Raw genomic sequence first — 12028 nt, forward strand, 5'->3', positions numbered from 1 at the left:
GGGAAGGTTCTGCCAGAGAAAATAACTTGTTTCCTACATGCAGAGTCCCTTTTCCTAGGCACATATCTTTGGAGTTAATGTCTACCTTACTCCCCCTATCCGCATCACGTCACTGCCCTAGAACACTTGAAGCACATGAGAGGATGATGGGGTCAGTGCCTTACACAGATGGTACTTACTCATGATGCCCTTCTCCTTGACCTCCAGGGCTACATGACTTAGAACATCCCGACGTGTCCTTGGCAGACGAATGGTAAGAATGGAACAATCCTTCTTCCGCATTGGTCTTCATTGCACTCTTTGATTTTGAGTTACCAGTAGTCCGTTGCCCAGTTCCCCTGGTTCAATGGCAAAGGCACATGATGCTATAAATAGATACATGTTCTTGTTTTGGGCCATGTCATGTTCCTAGGTCCTACTGCAACACTGACCTACACCCAGAGCACCGTCATCTGTCTCAACTCGAAGCTATTAAACTCTATCTCAAAGGCAAAGAACCTCTGCTCCAATGTGAGTGTGATTTCAAATGCACATGTGTGTGCATGTGGCTGTTGGGGAAGGGGGTGTGAACTGAAAACCATACTTCCTTTCACTTTTCAAGGAAAGCTTTGCTTTGTCAGAGATGCTCAGGCACATTATATACAGTCAAATTTTCTGCTTCCTGTAGCAACAGGAGAAGGAATGTGGGTTACTACAAGTCATGCAGAATCCTCAATCCCAATGTAACCCTTTGTGTTAGATTTGTCCCCATACTGAACCATTTGGTCATGTACCTGAGTAGGATGAAAATGTTACAACTGGGAAGGGACTATCACTGTCTGCTGTTTTATTTTATAAATGTGAAACAAGGGCTGGAAATAGTACTTGTCTCATCCAAGGTCATAATTTAGGTTTCCTGGTTCTCTCCAGAATGGGCTTGCCACTGTGACATATTGCCTCTTGAGGTGTCTATTCTGGTGCTTTCCCTCCTACAAGTGCCCTCTGAGGGAGCTCAGTGAGTCAGAAATGGCCAGTAGCAGGTGCAGGGGGGGTAGGGAGAGAACAGCAGCAGGCCTGATGCTCACCAAGTGCAAGAACAGTCCCTGGACAAATGTAAATTAGTTCCAGCAGCTAAAGTTTGGGCATGGGCGTTGGGGGGAAGGGGGGCAATCAATCCACCGGAACCGAGCCTGGTCCCTACTCCTAACAGATTCAGTGACATGAAATATTCTTTACATATATTATCTTATAGAATAACCACATAGCCCTATGAGAGGTGTAAGGAAGTTTCCATATGTCAACCACATCTTCATGGATGGGATGTACTTTTCGGGAAATGCTCTAGTAGAGAAAGGAACAGAGAGACATCATATGAGCCCAATTTTTCATTTTTCTTTGACTTTTTGAAAGACATTTAAAAAACAAAAGTAGAGAGATGATATAAAAAAAGCACTTACGTTTCCTACCAAACTTTGTCAAATTTTAATATTTTGCCATATTTGCTTCAGGTACTTTTTAAGGAACAAAACAGATCATGTTGAAGATCCTGAGTGCCCCTATGCTGCCCCATTCTGCTCCCAGAGAGAATTTTCATCCTGTATTTGTTCATCATTCCCATGCATTTTACACTATACGTATGCCATATGTGTGTATGTATCTTCATAAATAGTGTGTATCATTTTCATTATTTTTATAATAAGATTTATAAATATGGTAAAATATGGCATAATATATATTATTCCAAAACTCATGTTTCACTCATTATATGTTATCTTTTTGAGATTTGGGTTGATCATTTAGTGCATTTGTAGCCTCCCACTGTATAACTACATCTCAGTTTATCCGTTGTCTCTTTGAGGATGAGTTTTTTTTAGTTTTTGCTTTTACAACAAAGCTCCACTGTCTTCTTGGCCACCAGCCAAAGTGAGAACAGGCCCACTGTAGATAATAAAGCTATGGGGCTTTAGAATATCTCTGCTAGACTCATGATATCCTCCTCTTCCACAGAGCTTTCTCAAGAATCCCTTTGGATTAGGACAGATACCCTCCTTTAAAGTGGAAAAAAAAATCCTCTTTAATGGAAGGAATCACAAAATTAGAGTCCCAGGAGTAATTAAGCATCATACCCCTTTCCCTTCTTATAACCACCTGAGATCAGGGCCCTGAAGAACTGCAGATTTTGATAGTTGACAGAAATGGGGATGAAAAGAGCAAACTTTCTGAGGATCTAACCTCCAGATCCCAGAGTTGGCACACTGGTCCATGGCATGAACTACTCCATGGGGAGAGAAAGCAGAAAACTACAGGATAACCATTTACTATCCTCTCATCCACATGCTTTTGGGGGGTGGTGGTGGTCTCTGTATTGCCAGTTATCAGGTGTCAGAAATGTTTTGTATTTTCAGCTGGTGGGAGGTTAACACATAAAGCAGTGTACCATATGAGAAAGAAGCCTGCAGATACTGCAAAATGAATGCCATGTATCTCATGCTACAATGTGGGGTCCAGCCAAAGCCATCTTCTCCAGTCTCTCCCTCCCAACAGGTGATAAAGAATTGATACAGGAAGTCCTTTTTGATGCTGTGGTGAGTGCTCCCATTGAAGCTTATTGGACCAGCCTTGCCCTCAACAAATCTGAGTAAGTGGTTGCACGTGTCCCCCTTTCATGGCCATTTCCCCACAAGCCGTCCGAAATATGGTTATGGTTTAAAGAACTAAACTGTTTTAGGAGCCTGGTGTTAAAGTTCTTTAATTTTCCCCAAAGCTCCAAACCACAAGAGCTAGAGCAGATTAGCGGCTCTGGCTTGGATGGCAAGCTCCTGGGTTTGACATGTAATTTGTTTGAGTTTTAACATTACATGAAATTTGGTATGCTGAGGTAGGGTGACACTTTTGAGAGAGAGGGAGGCGGAAGGAGTATTTTGCTTCCTGCCCTGCAATGTCTCCCTCTACTTCACAGTCTGGAGGGAACTTGGGATCTGGGCCAGGCTAGGTCGTGAGGAGGATGGGGAAGTGAGAGCTCTATTTCATTAGGGTGTCAGATATAACCCTGCGGTTTATTTCTGAAGTGGAGGGTGTAGGGGGAGGAGGGCATGCAAGGGTATTTGTTGTCAAAGACTAGGGTGAGAATTGCCTCAGTAGCTTATTATTATTATTGTCATCATCATTATTACTTTTTTAAGTAGGCTATTAACAATTAAGAATAAGAAAAAAAATACCTTTTTTTCTTATACCCTCACATTGTACATTCTCTCCTTTTCTATTCTTTATTAGCTCCTTTCCTTCTTTTATCTTCTCTTTTGTATATTCTATCAGGTGTGTCATTCATTTTGTTCTCATTTTCATTCTTTTAGTTATCAAATGTTGATTGTGTGTCTGTTATGTGCTAGACACTGGGCTAAATATTGGTAAAATGGAGGTAACTTAGTCAAACATAACCCTCCCCAGCATGGTACCTGTGCTACATGAGTAAGAACTGTGATAACTATTTGAAGGAAAATTAGACATGCAGGCTGTAACAAGACGTAGAGTGGAGGTAGAAGACAGGGAAGGCTTTTCTGAGTAGGAACTAGTTTCCGGGGAACTGGAATGGCATGTGCCAAGGCCCTGAGGTGAGAAAGTATTTGCATCGTTAAGGAATTTAAAGAAGGCCAATAGAGCTGCAGTGTAGAGGGCAGGCTGGAAGATATTGGGAGAAAAGGCCACATTGGGTCCAGGTGGTTCAGAACCTTGGGAATCAGGTTAAGGATTTTGGATTTTTCACCCAGAATATTGGAAAGTCATTGAAAAATTTTAAGAAGGAGATTTTAAGATTTTAGGCAGGATGTGATCAGATTTGCATTTTTAAAAACAATCCTTGTACTTCTATGTGGAGAAAAGAGTGTAATGGGGGTAAGAAAAATAGTAAAGGCTCCTACAACATTTCAATGGATTGCCACTTGGACCAAGGCAGTGGCAGTGGGCACAAGAGAAGAGATGTACTTGTAGCATGCTTCGGAAGTAAGACTCCCGGGACTTGGTGATGGGTTCACCATGTGACAGGAGGGAGGCTGAGCTGTCAAGGATCATTCTCAGGTTTATGATGTGAATACCTTGGTAGATGGTGGTGCCATTCCCTAAGACCTTGAAGGAAGAGCAGATTTGGGACCAGACATGGCCAGAATTCTTCTCTAGACATTTTAAGGTTAAAATGACTCCCAGGAATAGATGTAAGGTAGGTAGTTTAATACATGAGTCTGGAGTCCCAAAGATATAACTGCTGTCATTATATTTGGGAGTATGTTTGGGCTGCTTTCATGGTTGGATCTTACTCCCTGAGAGCTTTGGAAAGAGTCAAAACTTTTCCTGTGATTATATTGCCTAGTGGATGTGGAAATGTTTCTTTTAGGTTCTGATGAAACTCAAAATCCTGTGCACAGATTGCTGATTCACCCCTAACAGATGCTAAAGATTTCCAAAATGGTAGCTTGCTTTGTAGTCCACATCTGTAACTGATTGGGCAGCCTAACTTTCCAATTTGGTGTAGGCTACGAGTAGAAACAAATGCATAGTGTTGGTTTCGATTTACCCCTTAAATACTTGAAGATAGTATTGACCACTTTGACAGCCATCAGAGATCAAGTAACTAAATGACCTTACATTGAATATGACATGGATAAAGCTTTGAATCAAATTGCTACTAACATATAGGGCAGGGACACAAACTCAAGAATCAGTCACTATTCTCTTCACATTCTCATTTTAGAGTAAAATTATGTATTTGTGGAGAAAGACCACTTTTTTTTTTTTTGAAGAAGGATGCATTGTGAATACCCCAAAGAACATGTTCAGACATATAAAATTTGCCTTGAAAGTTAAACAAAATCTTTAGTGAATTTTCAAATGTTTTCTCTTCTAAGGCCATCCTTAGATCTCCTATGCATGACACCCTACAGGGCTATTTGCAGAAGTCATTTTTTTCACTCATCCCTTTGCGATAGTAAGGGTGAGGATAAGCCTGTGATTTGGTAGAAGTTACTAGTTGGTGTCCCCAGAATGGTGTAGAATTCAGATCCTAGACATTTCCAGGCTGTGGGATGCTATAAACTTGATTCAGTAGCTCAGGTGCTTGTTTTTGCTAAACAGCCCTAATGGTTCAGGACAAAGAGTAGACTTGGTAGCATTAGTGCAAAAGTCTAGATCTAAGGATATTTTTCCCTCTCATTAAAATTGTCCTGCTCTTTCTGAACTTGCACCCAGAACCTTGAGATAAAGTGTGCTTACTTAGCATTGGAAGTGTATATTCTCATGCTACTTTTTTTTCATCATGGACCTCTTAGTTTTTCTGGCAAGAATTACCATGAAAACTTTTGTAAGGAATAAGAGTTTGCATGTGTGTGTGTGTTTCTATAATTTCTTCTAAAATTTCAAGTTTCGAAACTATTATTTCACAAAATATTCAATGAGTCTTAAAATGCAAAATTCATTATCTGCTTACTTTCTGACAGAATCCCCCTGACATCTGCCGCTCTGTTTTCAGGAATTCCGACAAGGGTGTGGAGGTAGCCTTCCTTGGCACTCGCACGGGCCTCTCAAGAATCAACCTGTTCGTTGGGGCTGAGCAGCTCACCAACCAGTGAGTAGGAGCACCCCTCTTCAGGGGCTCAGGGAGCTCCTGAAATGGGACATTGAAAGGGATGCTTATATCATTCCTTGATTCCACCAGTGGTAGAAACAAAATAAATTCGGGCCTCCCCAGGCCTATTGACTTTTTTCCTCTCAGTTCTACCTCTGGGGCCCCAGCGTATGTGTTCACCTGCCTGTTGTTGGCTCTCTACACTTCTGTGTTCTTTACTCTTGTTGGCTTCTGTCCACTGTCCTGCTCATCTCAGGACTCTGGAGATAGTGTGGCTGCTGGCAGAGCAGCCAGAGGGAGGACTTATTCATCTCCTGACAAATGGCTGGAGGGCATTCAGCTGTCCTGCAGCTCAGCTGAGGAGTTCCTGCCTGTGTTTCAAGTCTCCTATTTGTTTGTGTACATTTTAGCAAGCCTCTGTGCCTCAGTGTGAAACCAAGGGCCTGCAGAACCCCAGACCCAGGACCGGTCATTCTGGTCATTCTGGTCGCCCTTGGGTTTGACAGAGTCTCCTCTTCCTTCCAAAGAGACCCACATGGACAGTGGGCAGAGTGTCACCGAGTTCAGTACCTGAATGCCCTTTAAAGTCCTGCTCAGCCTCTGTGTTGTGTCTTTTTTTTTTTTTTGGCCATGACATTAGCAGCTTGATGTGGAATTTCAGTTCCCAGACCAGGGATCGAACTCAAGCCACAGTAGTGAAAGCACCATGTCCTAACCATTCGATCACCAGGGAACTCCCACACCCCCTGCCCCTGTGTCTTCAGAAAAGCACAGGGTCTTAACTCTTCAAGCTCCTGTTTGACCAGAGCAGGTATGAGCCTGGGAAATCTTTCCTGACCCTGTTAATAAGTTTTCTCAATTCCTTTTCTCTGAGGTAGGAGATGTTATTAGGCCAGGGATGAATGGAACCTGAGATTCAGAGTTTGCAAAGTATGTGTATGTGATTCCAGAGGTTTACCATGGAACTTCACAAACCTTGACCTTCAGAGTACCTTGGGGGGACAAATATCAAGTCACGGGGTGGCTGTTGACTTGAGAGGAATTGGTCCATCAGGAGCGCACTGAGCAGACACTCCTGTCCCATTAAGCCCAGCTCGGCAATGATCTTGCATCTCTTAGATGAGGCCCTGACATCAACCATAAGATCTTATAAGACCAAGTCTTCTCTTAGATTTTTGGATGTCTTGTGAACAGACTTTTAAATCCCATGTTAGAACTGTTTCCTTCTCAGCTTCTCAAACTCATCATTTATAAAGTTGACTATACTTATGGCTGGATTCTTTTCAAGCCCGCTTTAGCCCTTTGTCCCTGAACAGTTACTTTACCAGGAGGCAAGTTCCCACGAAGGACTAAAAGTGTCATTGTCAGGATACACATCACCTTCTCCTCTTAGGATCCAGAGAACCAAAGGGAGACACAGGAATAGACTTTGTAATCCTCAGAGAGAAAGGCTATTATATGTTTTGAGATTAAAACAAACACAAGAAAAGTGCTAACATCAAAACATACTGCCTTGCTAGTCTGATATCCAGGTGATTTTGATGGATTTGAAAGACAGTAGGACTATGGTCAAGACTACTAGGATGTGTACCTGGCTTACCTCACTCATTACATCTGAAAAATGAGGTAATCCTCTCCCTGAGTTGCTATGAGAATTAGAAAACTTATGGATGTAAAACTACTTTGGGGACCTAAAAATACCTACAACTCTGGGTTCTATTTACTGTGGCATTACTGTGGCCCAGCGTGAATACTCATTGGATATCTGGGTGGATGAAATCATTCTGTCTTCAGGAAACTCCAGTCACTGAGGCCTATAGAGGCACCTTGACTTCCATTGTCTTAGAGTCTTGTCCTGCCTACATTCTCCTTTCAAGTGGTATCTGTTGAGACCCAACTATTTGGATGACTCTATTAGCCAGGGCTAAAAAAATATTTTAGAATTTCTATGTTTTTTTTTTTTTTAACTGAACATACAGGGAAGAGTTCAAAATATTGTGGAGAGGTCTGGATGATATAAAGTTCTTATCCTAGAGCTAACATATGCTATCATCAGCCTCCTATACTGAGGTTCCATCCTGCCTCCACCACCTGCTTTTGGAAGCAGATCCATTATAGTTAATGGCCTCTGTAATCTGCCACCATCCCCAATATTAACAGTGCTTTCCATGCTTTCAGTATCGCCTTTTGGATCACATGTAGCACACATATAGCCTCCAGTGATGTCAGCCTCCACAGTGTGGTTACTGCTCTCCCCCTAAGTCCTAAATCAGTTCCAAGTCTAAGAGATGCTCACCTCACAGCTTCCATTTGAACCAGAGGGAGTGAAAGAACCCTCTGGGCTTTAAGAATCCCATATATTTGTGTGAACCATTTTTAGTTTACATAGTCCTTCCACACATGCTGTTATGTAATTCTGATAGTTTCAGCTAAGTGTGATATTATTACTCCCATGTTGTAGATAAATAAATGGGGCTCATAGACTCAGTAACTAAACCGAGTAACTCACCCAAGGTCATTCAGCTCTGCCTAAAACCTAGACTTGTCTCACCCAATGCCACAATGGCTTCTAGTATCCAAAAGCAGGAGCAGTCCTGTTTGGCTGAAGGGTAAGAGGGGAAGGGAGGAAGAAGCAAGGATCCCTACATGGACCCAGTTTACCTCCTTTATATAATCTTTTTCTCTTTCTTTTTTTTTTTGGGTGGGGGGGCTCTTTAGGGCCACATCTGGCGCATATGGAAGTTCTCAGAATAGGGGTCAAATCGGAGTTACAGCTGCTGACCTACACCACAGCTCACAGCAATGCTGAATCTTTAACCCACTGAACCGGGTCTGGGATCAAACTTGCTTCCTCATGGATACCAGTTGGTTTCATTACTGCTGAGCCACAATGGGAACTCTTTCCTTTACATTTTTTCTAAGAGTAAGATTTTCTTAAGATGTTGATCCTCCCAAGGATATGTATCTATGCATATGGATTTTAAGGCAAGACAAAGCTTTCTGACTACCCTTTGGTCTTCTGATATGATTTCTGGAGGCTTCGTCTGTTTGCTTCGGATGCTAAGACAATTAGTTCAGTAGATATACTAGGAAAAATCATTTCACCCACTGGGAGTCTGACTGCTAGGGCTCTACAAGATATTTCTGGGGTGCACAGTGTTACACATGTCCTCTCTGTACTGAGAAAGGCAGGTCCGGTTCTAAAAGCCAACACTGTGTTTAGCCAATAAAAGCCTTTGGGATGCTGGCTTTTCCTTGCTGCATGGTGCCATGCTCCTCTTCTTCTTTTCCATTTCAAGGGACTTCTTGAAAGCTGGAGACAAGGAGAACATCTTTAATGCAGACCATTTCCCTCTCTGGTACCGAAGAGCAGCTGAGCAGATTCCAGGGAGCTTCGTCTACTCAATCCCATTCAGCACAGGTGAGTGCCCTTGTTGGAGGCTAGCTCTGTCCCTTTGGCCTTCTGGCCTGGGTATTGCTTGCAGAGAATGGAGATGTGGCCTGGATGCTAAAGGGAACCAAATTCAGCTAAATATTGGCCAAGCCCTGAACCAGTGACCAATTCCATTAAGTGTTGCAGCCCCAAATAAAATGAAGCTTTTGCTTAACCAGACTATGCACAGAGCATATCAGGAAGCAGAACTGTTATTTTGTACCACATGGCATTTGAATACAAACTTCTCAATAGATTTTAAAAAATATTATCTTGGCCCTACTTAGAGAAATTCACGCAGCCATAACACCCTTTGCCTGAGCCTCCAGCAAGTAACATTACTTTGGAGGCTGACAGTCCCCCATTAGAACTGATTTAAATTATCACGCAAGAGTAAGGATTAAGATGTTGTGTAGCCTTGTGCTCTTCTGACATGGAGCTGCAGTGACCAATGAGAGGCATGTAGCCAATGATTCTTCCAGTCCTAAGGTTTTATGATATAAAAAAAACTAAGGTTACCTCCCCCCAAAAGAGAACTGAACACTGCCTTAATTCAACAGGTTTAGAAGAAAAAAAAAAAAAAAAAACACACACACACACACACAAAAACACTGGAGAGGCTTTCAATTGTCCTTGACTTTTTCTTGTCTCATGAATCTGATTTTATTGGTGCTCATTCTGTGCAAGGCTCTGTACTGAGCATTGTAGAAACTTCAGACATGAATAAGACAGAATTCCATAATCTTGGATTGCTTTGGGCAGTTCATTATATACTTATGTTTTATATTAGGGCCTTTCGTATTAATCTATTATAAACATTCCCAAGTTAACCCTAATTGAGGCTCTCTAATGCTTAGTGTCAAAACTCCTCCTTAAGTTTGGGCACTTACTCATTTCCATGAATGAAAACATCTTTAGAAAGAAGACTTGCAAAATGTGCAGAAGACATGTTGATAAGAACTGTGTAATAATTAGTTGAACGCACTCATTAGGAAGATGGTCCCTTATTAATGATGATATTCAAGGAAAGGCCAAATGTTATTGTAGAAATTCCCTTGTTAGGTAGGATTCTAGAGATTATTGATTAGGTTTCTTTAAGGACTGAGATTCTTGGAGACTGTGCTCCTTTGCTGACAGGTCTGTGTGTACCCATACCCATACATATGTATGTATTCTCCAGTATAAATTTGCAGGTGACTCAGGCTCTTTCTTTCTTTCTTTTTTTTTTTTTTTTTTTTTCTCGTTTTTTTGTCTTTTTAGGGCAGCGCCTGCGGCATATGGAGGTTTTCAGGCCAGGCATCGAATCAGAGCTGCAGCCGCCAACCCACACCAGAGCCACAGCAATGCCAGATCCAAGCTGAGTCTGTGACCTACACCACAGCTCATGGCAACGCCGGATCCCCAACCCTCAGAGCGAGGCCAGGGATCAAACCTGCAACCTCATGGCTCCTAGTCAGATTCATTTCCACTGCACCACAATGGGAACTCCAGGATCTTTATGTTTATCTACATCACTTTTATTACTGAAAAGAGCAAATAAAAGTAGAGTTTCATATTCTGCTGCAAACATTAAAAATAATGTCTTTTTTTAAATCGTGAAGTCTCATGATACTTTCTTTTTCATAGTCCTCTGGAGAAAAAAAATAGAATTTAGCTTGCTAGATCTGGACTGGAACCATCAAATTATCCAGAAGGGCTTTTTCCCAAAACTGCATGGGGAAGAGGAGCTACAGATAATAAGAACACCCTGTAACAGTGCTGTGTGTATGTGTCCTTGTGTGTGGTGGCCCCTCATGTTGGTTGGCTTTGATATTATTCATCATTTTTCCCACAAAGAATTATGTCTGGAAAAAATTTTTGATTAATTAAGGCTGTTGTCTAATTGATTTTTGGCAAGTGGGCTTTTTGCTGAACTTTCAATGAAATCACATAATAAAAAGGAATTTACCTTGGTCATGATAAAGTTATGGATGACATAATATCTTAGAAGATTTCATGGCCCCTTTAGATTTTGGGAAAATGTTAAAATTCACCAAGTGTAAGTGTCGCTGTTGAGCTCTCTCTCGTTTTTCCCTAGTGTATTGAATACCTGTACACACTGGAAAAGAAGCTGGTTTTTATTATGGCAGAGATTCAGGCCAGAAGAAAATTCTTAATTGCTTTGGTCATAAGTGTATTCAAATTCAGACCTACCTTCTCCCTGCTTTTAAATTCAATTGGATTCCATTCAACTCACATTTATTGAACCTTTTATAAAACAGACACTGGACTAACAATAACTATGGGCATTAGGAATTTGTATTCAGTGTCTTTTAATTTATGGGTATTAGAACCATTGTTAATAATTAAAAATCTCTGTACTAATACCACATTGTTACTGTATTAGTAAGAGTTTGGGATAAGGATTGCATTCCAGCTCTATAATTTTTGCTCAGAAAAACTGGGCTTGAAATTAGAATTTTATAGATCAGTAAAGTTTTAACCAACAAATCAGGGCTAAAATTTCGAACTCATTTTATTAAAAAAATTTTTTTTTGTCTTTTTAGGGCCACATCCATGGCATATGGAAGTTCCCAGGCTAGGGGTCGAATCGGAGCTGCAGCTGCTTACCTATGCTACAGCCAGAGCAATGCCAGATCTGAGCCACCTCTGTGACCTATACCATAGCTCACTGCAACACTGGATCCTTAAACCATTGAGTAAGGCCAGGGATCGAACCTGAGTCCTCATGGTTACTAGTCAGGATCATTAACCCCTGAGCCACGACAGGAACTCCTCTAACTCATTTTAAAATAGTGTTAAAACTTTATCTCAAGCAGCTCTCCGTGGCTATATTTAGAAAGGTAATATAAATATGATAATGGACACAGGTAAACACTACAATTAGTAACCACACATTTTTAAAACTGTGGTCCCTCCATGGTTGTTAATAATTTTGATGTGAAGAGGCTGGATATTCCCCAGTGTGGGTGGTCATAACTCAGTGGATTGATCCCTTCAGC

General features: G+C 41.4%; 1 protein-coding gene across 26 annotated transcripts in view; it reads left to right on the forward strand.

The window, feature by feature from the left end:
- The window catches only part of CACNA2D3 (calcium voltage-gated channel auxiliary subunit alpha2delta 3), a 924345-nt gene that overhangs the window by 621002 nt on the left and 291315 nt on the right, over positions 1-12028 (forward strand). For all 26 annotated transcript variants that reach the window (XR_014823278.1, XR_014823270.1, XR_014823269.1 and 23 more), the window contains 5 exons: positions 208-253; positions 413-510; positions 2524-2617; positions 5498-5593; positions 8893-9014. Coding sequence is in view for 3 of the 26 variants with exons in the window: in XM_084988628.1 (XP_084844754.1) it covers positions 208-253; positions 413-510; positions 2524-2617; positions 5498-5593; positions 8893-9014 (456 nt within the window). In the remaining 23 variants the exon portion in view is untranslated. The remainder of the gene's footprint in view (positions 1-207; positions 254-412; positions 511-2523; positions 2618-5497; positions 5594-8892; positions 9015-12028) is intronic.

This window comes from Sus scrofa, chromosome 13 (assembly GCF_054392235.1).
Source record: "Sus scrofa isolate SSC_HxYL_T2T_F1_AM1 chromosome 13, Sscrofa_HxYL_maternal_Yorkshire_Landrace_v2.0, whole genome shotgun sequence".
Lineage (NCBI taxonomy): Eukaryota > Metazoa > Chordata > Mammalia > Artiodactyla > Suidae > Sus > Sus scrofa.